The following is an 18,653-nucleotide window of genomic DNA, read 5'->3' as shown; positions in this document are numbered from 1 at the left end:
ATGGGTGCCTCTGACCCAGAAGTGTTATCCTAAGGCCTGATGGCCAACGAAGGTTAATTCCATGGTGCAGCAAACCTGGTTGAGTATCAACTTGTAAATCCTTCTAAAACACATCAATGATAGGTGATAAGAATAGGAGAGACTCCTGGCCAGCCAATATAATGAACAGCAAATTGGAGCCTCACTATCCATAGCAGCAGACTACAACAGGCATATAGAAGTGCGCTTTGCGACAGCAGCGTAGATTCAATGAATGATCTCTATTACCCTTCACTACTCTAACGAATAACAACTTACATTTTGTCTAGAGGCCTTTAATACAATAAAACATCCAAAGATAATTTGTAGGAGCATTTTAAAATACAATGATAATGAACTGCATGAGATATTAAGTCAAATGTCCAAAGCTTGATCGAAGAGATAAGATTTATGCAGCATCTTGAAGGAAGAAAATGAAACAGAAACAGGCAGAGAGGTGCGGAGGGGGAATTTCAGACTTTGGGGCCGATACAACTAAAGGTGCAGCCACCATTAAGGAATAATTAAATTTCAGATCATCAAGAGGCTTGAATTAGATGAATGTGAGATTTTCTGAGGATTGTGGGGCTGGAGAAGCTTATTGAGATAAGCAGCGATGAAGCCACTGAAGATTTTCAAAACAAGGTTGAGAAATTTAAAGTGAAAAACCACACAACACCAGGTTATAGTCCAACATGTTTATTTTGAAGCACTAGCTTTCAGAGCATTGCTCATTCATCAGGTGGTCGTGGAGTATTTAAATTTAAAATCCAAATTTAAAGTCAGTATTATTATTGAATGAAGTCAATGTTGGTCAGAGAGCACAGGAGTGATAGTGAATGGGACTTGGTGCAAATTAAGACATAGATAACTTTAGGATAACCTCAAATGCAATAGGACAGGTCAGTCACGCATACACTGAAATAATTAGGTCTGGAGTTAACAAAGATATGAATGAGGATAGGGCCAGTAGTAATGTTGGCAAAGAGGCAGAGACTGTGGCAAAGTCAGGTAACTTTATGGTTGTGTAAATAAATTGGCTTGATGATGGGAACGTGTGACTGCTAATTCATCTCAAAGTCTGACTTTTTAAATTTAATCATTGTTATCCATTCTGTTCTAAACACCTTTTTTTTATCTCAAATGTTTATGAAAGGATTGATATGATTGTGCAGTTAGGATGAATGGACAATATTAAATGTATTCCAATAGTTCGATTGACTGATATTTGTGGATATATGGTTAACTTATTTCCTTAATATTCATCTGCCTACTTTTTTTTAAAGCGTTTTTCTTTACATTTGTTCATGGGCTGTGAGTGATGATCAGCATTTATTGTCTATCCCTCATTGTCCTGGAGAAGGAAATGGTGACCTATCTTCTTGTAATTTAAGTAATGAATATATCCATAGTAGCTACTCCCATAGTGCTGTTTGGAAGGGAGTTCTATGTTTTTGACTTAGTGATAGCGAAGGAATGGTGACATAGTTTCAATTCAATGTGAAACTTGGAGGATAACTTGTAGATAGTAGTGTTCCTATGCATTGCTGCCCTTATGATTTAGCTATGTAGGTCTTGGAAGATGTTTGAAGGAAGTCTAGATGAGTTGCTACAAATCATCTTGTAGATGATACACACTGTAGCCAGAATGTGTTAGTGGTGAAAGGGTGAATGTTGAAGGTGGTTTGTGGGGTCCCAATCAAGCAGGCTGTTTAGTCTTGGATAGTGTCAAGAAATTTGAGTGTTGTTGGAGCTCCTGTCATCTGGACAAGGGGATATTATTCCATCACACTTCTGATTTGCACCTTCTATATAGTGGACAGGCATTGGGGAGCCAGAAGGTGAGTTACTCAACGCACAATTCCTAGCCTCTGGTCTACTCTTGTAACCACAATGTTTATATGACCAGTCCTATTCAATTTCTGATCAATGGTTACCACCAGGATGTTGACAAAACAGGATCCAAAGATGGTAACGCAGGTGAACATCAAGGGGAGATGGTTAGATTTATTTTAGATGGCAATTGTCAGGCAGTTGCTTTGCAAGAGTCATACTTCCCCATTTATCAGCACAAGCTTGGATATTGTCCAGGCCTTGTTACATTTGAACCCGAGCTTCTTCAGTATCTAAGGGGCCATGAATGATGCTTAGCATTGTACAATCATGAAAAAAAATATAATCCTGATTTTATGATGGAGAGAAATTCATTGATGAAGCAGTTAAGATGGTGAGACCTAAGACACTCCTTTGAGGAACTCCTGTAATGGTGTCCTGGGGCTGAGATGATTGACTTGCAACAACCATCTTCCTATTTGCCAGGTACACCTCCAGCTGATGGAGAGATCTCCCCACCCCCACTCTGATTCCCGTCAACTCCAGTTTTGGTAGGGTTCGTTGATGTCACAATTGGTCAATGCATTTTTGATGTCATGGGCAGTCACTGTGACTTCACCTCTGGAATTCAGCTTTTTAATCCATGTTTGGATCATGGCTGTAATGTAGTCAGAAGTGAGGTAACAGTGGCAGAACACAAACTGAGCAACGGCGAGCAGGTTATTCTTGAGGAAGTGACACTAGGTAGCCCTGTCGGTGTTTCCTTCCTTCATTTTACTGATGATGGAGAGTGAGTGTTAGGGCGATATGGGGTTGGGTTAGATTTAGCCTGTTTTTTTATGAACAAAATATAACTAGGCAATTTTCCATGTTGCATTTAGTGCAACTGAACTGGAGAGGTCAGTCAGGGACATGGCTAGTTCTGGAGTGATATAGATTTTGTAAATTTTCTTCTTACATTTAGTGGTGCATTAGTGTAATCATCTTCATTTATTGAAAATAGTCTGATCAAATTGGCACTTTGAACATTTAAAATTAGTTGAAATGCCAGTATCATAAAGGACAGTGTAAGCAATTGAGATTTATTCCAGTGGAGTGATCTGCAGTGATGAAGGAAGCAATGGGACTAATGAAATGAGTCTACAATCTCTTTTCTTTGGCTAATAAATTGTTTCGAATTCTTCGCTTCCAAATGAAACATCTGCAGCTCTTAAACAGTGAACAAATCAGCTGGAAGCAACCTTGTATTTGAGCCTCCAGCAGATGTTCTGTGAGCTTATCAGAACCAAAAATGTAGCAGCAGTTTTGACATGATCGTATGAGCCAGAAAAATATTGTTTCAAACTTCAAAATTTACAAAACATGCGGGAATATTTTGCACAATGGTGTCCTACAAAAATCTTGGTATTCATGGTTTGTATTGCACATATTATAAATTACTACCAGTACCTTTAACCATTCCTCTGCTTGCTCTTTGCTTTGTACAGCTAATACTAGTGCCTCTGTTCCTGGTTGAGAGAACCTTAGTTCATGTTTTTTGCGTCGACCATCTTTAGGCACATAAATAACATTGCACACATTGAGTGGTAACTCCATATGAGGCTGATGGTCTTTGGAGCTCTTGTAACACTAAGAAAAAGAGAAATACATATTTATTTTGCTTTAATTTGCAGGAAAACTCCAATAGAAAGCAACTTATTTTTCCTCATTAAAGAAAACCCAGTAAGTTTCTGGAGTACTATGTGCAGTTCTGGTCACCCTGTTATAGGAAGGAGTTTATTAAGCTGGAGAGGGTTAAATTTTTATTTTACCAGGATGCTGCCTGGAATGGAAGGTTTGAGTTATAGGAAGATGTTAGATAGGCTGGAACTTTTTTCACTGGAGCATAGGAGGTTCAGGGATGACCTTATCGAGGTTTTTAAAATCATGAGCAATATAGATAAGTGAATGGCAGGTGTCTTTTTCCTATGGTGAGTGAATTCGAGGCTAGGGGACATATTTTTATGGTGAGAGGAGAAGATTTATAAAGGATATGAAGGGCAACATTTTTACCCAGTGGTTTATGTGTGGAACAAAATTCCAGAGGAAGTGTTAGATGTGGGTATAACTTTTAGATGTTTACAATGTTTAGGAGGCATTTGGATAATTGCATGAATAAGAAAAGTTTGGAGGGATATGGGCCAAGTGTAGGCAGGTGGGACTAGTTTAATTTGAGATTATGGTCAGCATGGACAGGTTGGACCAAAGGGTCTGTTTCCATGCTGTGTAACTCTATAATTCAGCAGACCTGGCAACACCTGTGAACAGACAAAGAGAGTTAACATTTCAAGTCCTGTAATCCTTTGTGAATTCTGAAGAATGGTTAATGCATTTGTTAACTCTTTCTTTTTTTCATAGATGCTGCCAGACCTGCTAAGTTTCTCCAGAAATTTTCAATTTTGTTTGTTTCAAATCTCCAATATCTGCTGTTCTTTGTCTTATTTTAGTTTTTCTCAATCACTCCTTTTAAGCTAAAACTCATTGAAAAGTATGAGGCAGATTTTCAGATGTAAGATGGGAAGCTTGTGGCAGGAAACCTCCTGATTTAGTAGATCCATCTCTTAATGCAGTTCTTTTTACCTTCAGGGATTGAAGCATGGCCAATTTAGTCCCATCCCGTCCAGAAGATTCCAAATGGCATCCATGGAGGCAGGTCATTGGTGACATGGTTTTGTTGAAGATTCGTCTCAATTTTTTGATGCTTTTGCCAACTTATATAAAAGGCAGATTGGCCTTCTAGCATATCTACCCATTCACTTATATGCACCCATCCCCATAACACAAAGCCACTATCATACCCCCTCAAACCTTTCAGGCCACCTCCATAGCTTTGTATTAACCATGAGCAAGCTTCCAAAGTTATGTAAAAATGAAAAAAAAGTTAAATTTCTGACAATCTAAGAGAATGATCACACACACTTGATTTGAAGAAAAAACTCATTCATGAACACAATTTAAAGAATGTAAATCCTAACAAGTGCTTATTCTATTGTAAAAACAAACAACAAATTTCTCTTTGGTGACCATTTCAAACAGAATCAATCCTTTTTTAAAAAAAGTGTCAACAAAATGCATCTCCAGCTCAGATAAGTGGGTTTGAAACTCAGACAAGTATTCAGAATGGGCACAGGTGAAATAACAATGCTTTGGAAAACACAGCAATAAAGTCCACTGAAACTCAGGAATGAATAGCTTCAGTGTCGACTTATTCAGTTTGTGCTGGTTATCTCGTACACTTGTAATTATTAAATACATCTAACTCATTCTTGCATCTCAATCGGGATTTATGAAAATAAAGCTGAAGCAAACTTTCCAGTAACAGACATCTATTGAAACAGTTCTTTAGCACCCTATGAATAACAGAGTCTCATTAATCTGTAGCCAAACTATTCATACCTGAAACTGCCTTGTGTATTATAAATGTTCCATTACAAATATAATTTTTAGCATTAGGTCAAAAACTGAAATCATCACGAATGTCATCATTGGAGATGATACTCTTCTATATGTATATTACTTTATAAATGTTCTCAAAATTCAATTGAGATTTCTGCATGTTTTTTGACTGATAGCTTTAATTACAATCAATAAAACTATATATTGAAATAAAGAGCTATGTTAAGCCTGTATTTAAGAGCATAGCAGCACAATTACCTCATACCATGTCACGTCATTTCAAGAGAAGCCAGGGCTACAGACTAACTACAGCATTGTTCACTAAGTGCATAAGTCATGCTTTAGTGTCAAAATGGAGTATAAACTAGTGAAAAATTATGAACTAAAATTTCAAAACCGTCTTCGGTTCGCAAACTGAATGAATTTAAATTTTTTTCTTGCTGTATCAACTAAAGTTAAGGAAAATATCATTTGCTCATAGAAGCATGTTCTAATCAGATTCAAATTATGGAACAAATTCATTTTCTGAATACCAATTGCACTGCTTCAAATTGTTCAGACTGAAAACTTGATTGGCTTACATGTGTAGTCATTTTTTGTTCCATTTTCCCTTTGAAACACTACACCATATTAGCTAATCGGTCTTTTTAACATGGATATATGTGGTTGAAATTTGTCCATTAAAGGTTTGCTAACAACAGATCTTCCAAAACTGTCCCTTTGCAAGGTTAGCACAATGGACTATTTAAAGTTAGAAATTCACAGTGTCATAGAGTCAAACCACATGGAAACAGTCCATGCTGAACATAATCCCAAATTAAACTAGTCCCACCTGTCTGCTCCTGGTCCACATTCCTCCAGACCTTACTTATTCGTGTATCTATCCAAACATCTTATAAATGTTATAATTGTACCCACATCCACCATTTCCCCAGGAAGTTCATTCCACACATGAACTACCCTCTGTGTGAAAAAAATGGCCTTTTACGCCTTTCTTTAAATCTCTCTCCTCTTGCCTTGAAAATGTGTCCCTTGGTCTTGAAATTCCACTCTTATGGAAAAGTCAATAAGTAGACAGCAGGTTTGCATTCCAACCCACCTGCATTCTGATCTTACATTATATGTTGCAGGAATATATATTGGAAGCTCATTGAAGAAGTGTTCTTGAACATAATTAAACCAGAAGTTTATGGTGCATTAGAAAAATATATTCTTAATTGTCATCAAAAGAAATTAAGGTGTATTAAAATTTCATTATGGTGAACCTATATTTTATGAAAATTAACCCAGTTTGGTCTTAATTGGCAAAGAATAGAACAATCACAGGAATGTCACAGGATAATGTGGGAAACAGAGTATCACTCTGACGGGGTACATACAACTCTGAGACACGTTTAGGAAAATATTTTGCAATAAAGTCGAGAAAGTTTTATTCTACACTTTACATATTATATAGGTATATATCTAATGTTAGAATAAGACCTGCATCCACGTATAACTCAAGTGACAAATCAGTATTGTGAACCTGTTATAGCCATACCAGATAGTCTCGAGTACTCCCCACTACACAATTCCTCATCAGTATTTCCTCTAAAGCATAACCATGTGTTTTCCTGTAGCTATGTCAACTGAAACATGGTGAACCAATCCATTGAGCTGGATTTTTATCTTCAAGGAAGGTAGTGAGAATTGGGAAAATTCCTGAAATGTGCAAGCTGCAGTCAAGCTAGTTGACCCCAGAAGGATTTCAGAGATAGCCATAAGGGCTGCTGGGTACTGAGGGCAGACTGGGTAAAAACAATGACTGCAGATGCTGGAAACCAGATTCTGGATTAGTGGTGCTGGAAGAGCACAGCAGTTCAGGCAGCATCCAAGAAGCTTCGAAATAGACATTTCAGGCAAAAGCCCTTCATCAGGAATAAAGGCAGTGAGCCTGAAGCGTGGAGAGATAAGCTAGAGGAGGGTGGGGGTGGGGCGAAAGTAGCAGAGAGTACAATGGGTGAGTGGGGAGGGGATGAAGGTGATAGGTCAGGGAGGAGAGGGTGGAGTAGATAGGTGGAAAAGGAGATAGGCAGGTAGGACAAGTCCGGACAAGTCATGGGGACAGTGCTGAACTGGCAGCTTAGAACTAGGGTGAGGTGGGGAAGGGGAAATGAGGAAACTGTTGAAGTCCACATTGATGCCCTGGGGTTGATGTGTTCCAAGGCGGAAGATGAGGCGTTCTTCCTCCAGGCGTCTGGTGGTGAGGGAACGGCGGTAATGGAAGCCCAGTACCTCTATGTCCTCGGCAGAGTGGGAGGGGGAGTTGAAATGTTGGGCCGCGGGGCGGTTTGGTTGATTGGTGCGGGTGTCTCGGAGATGTTCCCTAAAGCGCTCTGCTAGGAGGCGCCCAGTCTCCCCAGTGTAGAGGAGACCGCATCAGGAGCAACGGATACAATAAATGATATTAGTGGATGTGCAAGTAAAACTTTGATGGATGTGGAAGGCTCCTTTAGGGCCTTGGATAGAGGTGAGGGAGGAGGTGTGGGCGCAGGTTTTACAGTTCCTGCGGAGGCAGGGGAAAGTGCCAGGATTGGAGGGTGGGTTGGAGGGGGGCGTGGACCTGACCAGGTAGTCACGGAGGGAACAGTCTTTGCAGAAGGCGGAAAGGGGTGGGGGGGGAAATATATCCCTGGTGGTGGGGTCTGTTTGGAGGTGGTGGAAATGTTGGTGGATGATTTGGTTTATGCGAAGGTTGGTAGGGTGGAAGGTGAGCACCAGGGGCGTTCTGTCCTTGTTACGGTTGGAGGGGTGGGGTCTGAGGGTGGAGGTGCGGGATGTGGACGAGATGCGTTGGAGGGCATCTTTAACCACGTGGGAAGGGAAATTGCGGTCGCTAAAGAAGGAGGCCATCTGGTGTGTTCTGTAGTGGAACTGGTCTGAGGGCAGACTGTTTAAAAGTTTCACTTCTGTGCTGTGGGATTTCATCACAGTTATAAGAAACTAGTAAGGCCCACTTGACTTCACCCATCACACCCCACACACTCTTCATTCCTCATCCATACCAACTCATGCTGTGCCACGGGCTTTCATCCTATCCAAGGCAAGCTATACCACTTATATATTGATATGCCCATTGTATAAAACCAATGATTCCGACATTGACAAAGGGATATGTTTAAAATGTTATTTAAAATATAATTTATACCTTTCCATGGTCTTAAAACAGCTTCTTTAATAATGTTAATCATATACATCATTTAAAATATCAATAACAGAAACTGAAAGCACTTGCACCTGATTTACCTTGTGTAAGTAAGCATCATGCAATTGATAGAACAGATCACTGTCAGAGCTGTCAATCAAGCAATGTTTTCTCGAAGGCTGAGCTGTTTCAACAGTCTAGTGATATGTGGGCTGTCAGCCAAGCCTCAATGTATTCCTAACAGAGTTTCTGCGATTAGTACTTTAAAGGGTTTGGATGATTGACCATTTTATTATCTTGTACTGAAAAGACTTTTTTAAGGTATTGAAAAGTTATGATTGAAAGACACATTTAAAAGCTTCTAAAAGAAATCGTATTGTCACTGTAGGGTTCATTGGTTATGTAAGGTTACTGAATGGGCATTGAAGTCCTATAGCTTGATTTTTGGGGTATGAAAGGTCTTGCTGGATTCGGTGACATAGTTTTATATAAGGTGACATGAGAAAGACATGTTAAGCTTACCTTTCAAAGGCTTCTATTATTCAGAATATGGATCATGGCACTTCTGAGGTTCTGTGAACCTCAAGTCCTTTAAAAGTTTGGCCCAACTCCACGAAAATTGCTGACAACTTAGACCATGCGCATTTCTACAATGGAGCCTGTGCGGCTGAGAGCCTGGGGTGCAGACATGCAACCTGAACCAGCCTACATATTTAAGTAGAATTTCCAGGAATGTGGTTAGAAATCCTGACTGCGATTTTCATACTTCCAATGAATCTCACTGACTCTGTGAAAATCCAGCCTATTATTATAGTTGTATCATCAACAGTTCCTAGTTTATGCTAACAAATTCAGATGTTCAGAAAGTGCATGTTTTAAAACTATGAATTCTTGACAGTTGTTGGTTCATGAATTGGATTTAAATTTGAAAATAGATGTTTCTATATATGAGGGATATTAGGCTTTAAGTTTACAAGTGCAAAGAATCTACTCACAAGAAGTGGTACACATCAAGCTAATATTATATATCTTCGAAAGTATAGTTTCCACTTAAAGCTGCATTTAGATTTTTGTTAAAAATGCCGTGCGGCTATTTTGACTTGGTCCTGAAACCTTTCCTCTTGGACCTATCAGTTAATTGGTTAAAATTCTAATGTGTTTCAACAGTAAGCCCTTCCAAGTTTAAAGTTCAACAATCAGTTTACCAGAAGTCTGTTTTCCTTAATGACACAGAGCTGTTTGGCCCACTGCCCAAAGCGCTTCTTCCTCAGCAGAAAGGCACAGATTTTGCAATCTTTCACCAAGTCCATGGAGGCTTCCTCTGATGGCCACTGATGGGTCAGCCGTTGACCTTTCCCATCTTCATCCTCTTCATCATAAGATTCATATGCACTGCTCATTACATCCGAGTCATTGTCTATGTGAAGCAATTAATATATTATCAACAAACCATTACAATCTGCAGGAGATTCAGCAGTTTTGATATATTTGTCAAGACATAGTTCTAAGTAGTGTTTGATAGTCTTGTCTACATTTTTATTAACCTCAGTATATCTTGTCTTTTATTCTTCATTCTCTCTCTGCTACTTTTGGACCCCTCGCCAAACTAACTCATTATATCATAATTCTATACAATGCATCAACATTCTACTTTCTTCATATATTTAACATTGGACTGAGTCAAATGGAACAGAGTGCATATTTAACTTTCATTTAAAGAATTATTCATCCTAATAATATTGACTTATTTTATAAACATAATTCCATCCTTGTGTTCAACTGAAGGAACAATTTTGTAACTGACATCAGGAAAGAAAAACTCTCAATTAAAAAACCTTTGTCAGAAAAGCTGACATAAGATGGTAAGAAATGCATGGAAATATGCAATTGTGAACAACAATTGAAAAACAAGGCCTGGTTGTAATACCTTTCATTATCAAATTGTCTCTGAAAAAATGTACATGAATAATATCCACTTGCATTTATTCACTTGGTCAAGGCGCTGACTGATCTGTGAGCAGTAACAAGACAGCTTTATGCCAGAATTGTGCATCTACAATAGTACGTAGAAGTGAGAAAATTCGCAGAATAAGAAAGAAAGGTAATTATCTGAAGAATACCCTGGGTTTGTTTGCTTGCTTCATTGATCATATGAAGCAGTCTTCTTATATTGAGTGCAGTAATGTCCAACAGAGCTGTATGATAGTATGTGGCTTTAGTTGTTAGAAGGAAATGCTTCAAGGTCACAGTGTCCACACCTATAGTGTTAATTAATCTTTTCCAGTATCGGATGATGATCCTGCTGTGTATTTCCAGCATTTCCTGTTTTCATTTCATATCTTTTGTAATTTGCCATTGTTTTAAAATTTTAATTTTGCTGAATTGAATAATGGCTGAGTGCATATCCTGTGTATTTTGTAATGCTCACCAGGCAATAGATCTCATAATATTGTGAAAACCTTGGAGAAAACAGTCAGTGAACATGATATGAGTTCAGATTGGAACAACTCATCCTTCCAAATGTCATATTGTGTGCATGAAAGCCTCTGCTGCTGACTTCTCCATCGCCGTCATCAATACTACTCTGTAATCGTGCAGCCAGAGCTGCCTTCTCATTGTAGAACATTCCACAAGCAGAACAAAATATTATCTTCAAGTGTTATGCCTAATAACCCAGCTGAGAACTGGCAACACTACTGAATGCTCTTGAATTTGAATGACATTCAAAGCTAGGATTGAATCAAGGGATTTTGCACAGTAGGGTACAGTTACCCCTGTGGTGAGTCATGAGCTTCCTATTTAAAGAATTTTAAAACTATGCAAACTCTTTATAAACTCCACAGGTGACATATAGATTGAGATATCACCTTCATTCAAATATAAATGGGTTCACTGGTCATTCCTTTGAAAGATTTTGTAAAATAATTAAAAGCATTCAGAAATTTAAAACACAAACACGAATTGAAGAAATGAGGATTTGCAAGATGCGTTAGAGCTAGAGTCATAGAGATGTACAGCACGGAAACAAACCCTTTGGTCCAACTCATCCATGATGACCAGATATCCTAACCTAATCTAGTTCCATTTGCCAGCACTTGGCCCATATCCTTCTAAACCCTTCCTATTCATATACCCATCCAGATCATCCAGATGCCTTTTAAATGTTGTAATTGTACCAGCCTCCACCTGTACCACTTCCTCTGGCAACTCATTCCATACATTCACCACACTCTGCGTGAAAAAATTGCCCCTTAGGTCCCTTTTAAATCTTTGCCCTCTCACCCTAAACCTATGACCTCTAGTTCTGGACTCTTCCACCCCAGGGAAAAGACCTTGTCTATTTACCCTATCCACGCCCCTCTATAAGGTCACCCCTCAGCCTCTGACGCTCCAGTGAAAACAGCCCCAGCCTATTCAGCCCCTCCCTGTAGCTCAAACCCTTCAACCCTGGCAACATCTCTAACTTGCAGTCAAAAACTCCTGAAATAACTGACGTCAACGGAAATCATGAATTTATAAGTTAAAATAAATATATGGTTTTTAAAAAATACTAATTGGCATTTCTGGATTCAAAATGTTAGCTCTGTTTCTCTATCCACAGATGCCAAGTTTCTCCAGCATTTTCTGATTTTTCTTCAAAAACAGCTTGTGGTTGTTAGACACTTTCATTCTATTTACAACCCTGAACTCCATGTACTTTTCGCTTCGATTCTCTAACTTACTACTTCCTTTGGATTTCTCTTTTTTTGCTTCCACCACTATTTCAGTCAGACATACCAGAAGTTTCAGAGTGAGCATTTTAGGTCCATTACCCTTGGCCTCAACATGAGTTTAACTGCTTTCAGAAGGCATAAGATCCTCTAGCCCACACTGCTCATACACCCTCAACCCCCCCAACCCAATTGTCATTGTACCACTTACTGTTCATGCCAACACAAGATTATTTCAGGGCCCCTACCATCTTCCAAGGGCACTCATATTTCACTGCCAACTGTATAGCCACTCACCGAGTACTTGCTATGGACAGACCTCAGCAGCCATGTGGAAATGAAAAATAACTTCAAACCATCTAAAAGAGCTCTCACTTCAACACATTTGATAAGTGAAATAAGCTCCCATTCATAAAAATAAAACATTACAAACTTTTAATTGTCATGGTTAATTTCTTATTAAAGCAAAGTTTTTTTTCTGTTCAGACACTCCACCAATCTTGGATAATCTTTTAAATTAAACCCTCAATAAAACTCTAAATTTATAATCCCTGGTGAGATAATTGTAACCTTTGAAACTCAGCCGAAGAATCACAATGAAATAATATCCTTTGGAGAAATACTAACAAAGGACTCTATTGGAAACTTTATGACCAGATGCTATTAGTTTTCTTTAAGTTGAAGCAGATGGGTAATATTATCAAAACAGTCCAGCAAAGGTGTATTTTAAATTATCAGTGATAGCTGCAATCTACACTTTTTTAAAAATCAAGTTTAAAGAGCAGGGGATCTAAAAAAACTTCAGATCATGACAGTTTTATAGATTTTATGCACGCCTCAAGATCATTTAATCAATTCCAATAATGTATGACTCCCACATTGCAGGCTAATGTCATTGCATCTTACAAACTAGGGTCTGTTTGAATTATTGACTTAATTTGATCCTGATGATTTTGTCTTTCTTTCCGATATGAGTCATGTCTTTCCTGTCTCCTATCCCCACCTGCAAAGAAATTGGATCTGTCAGCTGTGAGGGTATATTTTCCTATCTGCCATTTTAAAAAACCTAATATTGTGAGTTATTTCTAAAGCATTTGACATACCACATCATATGTTATACACAATTATTTCTATTTAAATCTTTTAAAGTAAGCAATAAAGGAGAAAATATTATGTAACTACATGAATGCTTATGTTCCCCAATTATCCTGGTAAGTGGGTAATTGTTGTCAGCATCTTCATAGTAGCCATCTTCAATAGAGTTTGGTGGACTGGAACTGTCTGAAAGAAAGGCAATATATAGAATTATAAAAATACCTGTTGTAAAAAAAATCTTGAACCAGTGCTGATCATGTTGACTAAATTGAAATAGGTTTAGAAAAACAAAAAAAAAACGTTTGCACTAACAACCTCAACATGCTCCAAAGCACCCCACAGTTTATGAAATACTTAAAGTGTAAACATTGTTACAATGTAGAAAATAGTAGCTAAATTCTGCACAAGGTCTCACAAATAGCAAGATGAAAAATTCAAGATGCCCCCTCAAAAACAACTCCACTGAATTACTGAAACAATACTATTACCATCTTTTATAAATATTCTTTTATTTTAAAAGTTATTAAATATGAGCTGGTTGTAAAATATTTTTTGCCTATTTTGCCCTCCAACAATGCGTAACTTGTGCAGTGTTCTATTCATGTTTTACACTTCCTTGATTAATAATGGTTCCATCGCTTACAGTCTTCAAATACATACTTCTACTTATGCGTTTTCAGAAATATTAATAGAACTACATTACTCCTAACTTGTTTCCTTGAAGACTATTATCTTAAACGCCTTATTAATATTTCAATATTTGCTTTTCTTACTGGACTTTATTTATTGATTTAAAATTCTGGACTAGCTTGACTAGATTTGAAATTTGACCACGTTTGGTCTAAAACCAAACCTGACTGCCAAGTTTATGGGATGATCCCAGACAAGACCACCAAATTATGTTATGATCTGCACTGGAATGAATAATTGTTTATTTTTAATGTAGGCAAATGGTGATATTCATAGGACTTATTAAAAGAATAAAAGAACAAGTTTCCATAGGTTTGAACAAACAATAACGCTTTACTGTACAAGTCAAAACATTAATACAATCTATAGTGCTTGTACAATTTATTATAACACTCAAACTAATACATGGTAGATGTGGGTAATAAAGTGTGACCAAACAGAAAACAGTGCACATCAAACAATAAGTATGATCAGACAGATCCCACTGATTTTTCAAATGATTTCCATAGACTTTAATGACATGATGGATTATCACGTCTCAGCAGACTTCACAAGGGCTTCCAATTCTTCACCTGAACCATGACACTTCCTCTTAAAAACCATTCTATCTTGGACTACCTCATTGACTGCTAATGTTCTGGTTCTTTTCTTGGGCCCAAACTTCTTTCAGCTCTGAAAATTACACTAGGACTTAAAACTCCAGCTTTTCACTGACAACTAGTTTCAGCAAGTGATACCTGTCCCAAGGTTTTCCCAAGCTCTAAGCTTGTTCAGTTGATTGCAGTAAATACTGTGTGTAGCTTTTCAACTCTGACACTCAGCTGTATTGATTATTAGTTGCATGCAGCTTCTTATGAGCCTGCAAAACTTCCTGTAGTTTTCCAAAGCCGTACTGCAACACCTAGCTACATAACAACTCCAAGAACATAGCCTGAGTTCTAACAGAACAGTTATCCAGCTGCTCTTGGGACTTAGCTCAGCCCTTCCCCCTGCATTGTTCAGTTCAAAAATCAGCATACGGAGCTTACTCTCCATCTCCAATCTGATCGGCATGGACAGGTTGGACTGAAGGGTCTGTTTCCATGCTGTACATCTCTATGACTCGATGCTCACTGACCTTTAGATGCTACTGTATGTAATTTTTTGAACAGTCTGTAATCTATTGAACTGCACTTCAGTGGCTGCCAAAATACCCTGAATATCCCATTGAACCTTGTAATAAGCCCCTCCTGTTGGATAGAATTGCATATTGTCATACAGCAAATGTTGGAACTGCATGTGCCATGAGTGTTACCAATCATAGCTTTCTCAGTACAACCAAATGATATAATTTGAGGATTACATCACACTATCTTTAGTGTTATGGAGGAATCATTTAAAATCTTTGTGTTTTACTGATGTCTTCAAATTTTTTTCAAATGAGGCGCCTCCTCTTATAGAGCCGAATTCTTGCTGGAATACACTGTCAACAGTGCTGGCTGCATTCCAGTACCTTGCTCAAACAGTGGTGATGTTTTAGTTAGTTCATCTTGGTAAGCTATTCTTCCATAAGAGCTATTCTTCCATTGGTAAGCTCATTCCTTCCTTTGATAGATACCAACACACATATGCTTTCCATTAATGAATCATTGGGTAGCAATGATGAAAACTTTGTCCTGATATTCCATTGAGAAAAGCTAACTTAGAACAAAGCAGGAATCAAATTTACTACTGGTCACTATGGATTTTTTAAACATGTTTAATTGTCACTCTCTTGCTCACATCTGTACCCAATTTGCAACTGAAAGAACAGATTAGATTTTATAGCTTTAAAATAGTTTTTTTTGGTGCTATTAACAATTCTAATTTGTAAAATCTTATTACCTATTTAGGTTTGGCTGTGATAATTTCTGTGACTTAAATAAGATGTGCTCAATTTACGAATGCCAGAATTAAGGTAATGTACTGAGATCTATAATAGTGAATACAGGAGTAGTTCACATCTGATTATACTGCAGAATCCTGGCTATCAATTAATGAAAAAAAATGCAATTTCCTAGTTTAAATAGAGAGGAGTGGGAACGATCTTGGAACAGTTAATTAGTAATAGTTATTCTATCTACTGTTCTGTTAAGCTTTCCAATAGAGTTAAGTGTCCAAGTTCTTCTTTCTTTGGTTGTATTTTAACTGTAGTGTTTGAATAAATTGTGTTTTGCTTAATGTTGAGTAATTTGACATTTGAATTGTATCTAGAACCCAGCTCCGGTCCATAACAAATTCAACTCCCCACTGGCTTCAAAAACAGATGCCAGACCCTCAAACTATAGAGCTGTGTGCATCACAGGAGCTACGAGGAATCTTCACACATGGTGGGGTGGTGGAGCATAGGAGGAATTTTACAACCCCGCAAGCCATGATAGTGTGCAGGATGGAGAGTATTCACCTTTTCTAATAACTCCTAACCCTGAACTAACTGCATATTATATTAAGATGTCAGCCAACTCCTCCAACCTTGGCATCATTGAAGCCTTTAACTGCCTCAACATAATAATATGTGCAGCTGGGCAGGAATAGTGAAGGAGGCCAGCTAATATTTTTGCACATGGGTTTAAAAACGTGAGAGGTGCTGTACACTCTTTGGGGATCTCGGTGGGCACTGAGGACATTCCCTCTGCAGATTCTACTTCTCATTTGTATCTCCCCCACCAGACTCCAAATTATCCCCACCATTCCCTATAGTCACCCTCTCTCCCTATCTAATAACTCGATGTACTTTTCAGTTCAGCATCTATGGATTGTCTGCTGGTGATTAACATAGTTCTATAGATTGAGGGCAGGGCATCTGTTTGGAAGCAGTTGGGGAGTGGAATTTGTTATGGACCAGATTGGTTCCCCTCAAAATAGATTAAGAAAGGTAGCCTAAACTTTAAAGCTTTCTTATTTTAAAAATAAATGTCAGGTGCTGTGTTCTAGATACAATTCAATTGGTCAAACTACTCAATGTTGAACAAAACACAATTTATTCAAACACTATAGTTAAAATACAACAAAAAGAAGAAGAATTTGGAAACTTAACTCTAATGGAAAGCTTAACAGAATACTAAATGAATAACTATTACTAATTAACTGTTTCAATATAGTAACACCCCATAAACGCACCCTTGGCAAAAAGTCAAATTCAGAAAACAGATTTGTCTGACATGCAGTTCTCCAATCCAGGAGAAAGAACATTGAAATACAATTCTGAGAGAACTCAGAAATTATATAGCAGCTGTAAGAGATTTACTGCTTTCCGATGCTGCTGAGACCCCAGCAATAACTGCTGAAATCTAACTAAAAATCCTGGATCTGAGAGACCTTGACAACATCCATGCTGTCTCTATTATTCTAACATTAAAAAAAAACCCAAGGCTCATAAGTTGTTTATCTTCTCATGGACTGCTTGGTACCTACTCCTCAATCTCTATCTAAAAGAAACCAGGACAAAACACACCTCTTAAAGCTCCAGCGTTGTCATAGGTTTGAGTCAGAAATGTTTTTAAGGCCACATGGCACATGATTGTAGGTGTATAGGAGGCACTGCGTTTTGTAAACTTGGCAGACTCCAACCCGACTTTTCCACTGAGGGCCGGAGAGGTAGGAGTGTGTGTGTGTGTGCATGAATATGTGCATGTGCCTGTGACTGTATGCAATGGTTTGTGTATACGTTCTCTCTATTGCATTTGTGAACTGCACAGGTTACTTATTGAAGTGCTTTGCTCCTTTGATTTATTTTGTTGAAAAAGGTAAAGCTGTAACTACCATGTTGTCTGCCAAAGGTCTTTAGGGGGTTTCTGCGTGCCCATGTTGCTTAGAGCAAACAGTACTTAAAGTCTTGGTTTCTGGTTTGGCACATCATACTAATGGAAGCACAATACAGGACAAAGGCTAAATACAGCAAGACTATTGTTGTCTTGGTAACCTACTATTAGAATCACATCTCAGTTATATATTATATGACTGTTGTATATTATTGTTTTAAGCCTGCTTGTTATAATCATATTACTTGTAAAAACAGTGTAAGATTTTATTTGTTGGTTATTGATAAAATAAATATAAAACATGTACACTATTTTTAAGGTGAGCTAGAACAATATTAGACGGATGGGAGAATTTGAGATGAAGAGAAGTATTCACAATCAGCCCATTGAGAGAAACCACTTGAGGATAGTTGTGCCATTTTGAGATGAAAATACATTTCAAGCTCTATTTCTTATACCTTCCCCTCCCCCAACTCCACAAGAACAATATAAATGAAAAATGTCATGCTTTGTTCTCTGACTTTAGCCCATTCATCAAAGGCCACAATACTATGCTTCCTTTGTGATTTTTAAACAATTCCATTCCCTTCCAAAATAACGTGCAGCAGTCTAAAAACTTTAAAAGCTGTCATTACAAAAGAAAAGAAACATGAAAGAATAATGGACTCACTCATTTATTCTTGTTTGATAAAAAAAACTTATACAGGTATTTCTTTAGATGTTAAGCTAGCAATGGGATTTAAGATGAAGGAAATATAAATCATTTGAAGTCAGCGAATATCTGTGTTCCAGCCTGAATTAGCTGATATTACAGTTCTGTCCATCATTTTCTAGAAAGGATAATAAAGCACCTACAAAATGACTGGAAAAGATATCATTGGATAGCTGAAAATCTTTTCCCTTGGTAAA

At 37.8% G+C, this 18,653-nt stretch overlaps 1 protein-coding gene across 4 annotated transcripts in view; it reads right to left on the bottom strand.

Moving 5' to 3' along the window:
- Positions 1–18,653, bottom strand: part of afap1l1a (actin filament associated protein 1-like 1a) — a 212,973-nt gene that overhangs the window by 54,731 nt on the left and 139,589 nt on the right. For all 4 annotated transcript variants that reach the window (XM_072590975.1, XM_072590976.1, XM_072590974.1 and 1 more), the window contains 3 exons: positions 13,363–13,461; positions 9,676–9,887; positions 3,301–3,480 (listed from right to left, as the gene is read on the bottom strand). In XM_072590975.1, the coding sequence (XP_072447076.1) occupies positions 3,301–3,480; positions 9,676–9,887; positions 13,363–13,461 (491 nt within the window). The remainder of the gene's footprint in view (positions 1–3,300; positions 3,481–9,675; positions 9,888–13,362; positions 13,462–18,653) is intronic.

This window comes from Chiloscyllium punctatum, chromosome 20, assembly GCF_047496795.1.
Source record: "Chiloscyllium punctatum isolate Juve2018m chromosome 20, sChiPun1.3, whole genome shotgun sequence".
Lineage (NCBI taxonomy): Eukaryota > Metazoa > Chordata > Chondrichthyes > Orectolobiformes > Hemiscylliidae > Chiloscyllium > Chiloscyllium punctatum.
This window is presented reverse-complemented; position numbering and strand designations above follow the sequence as displayed.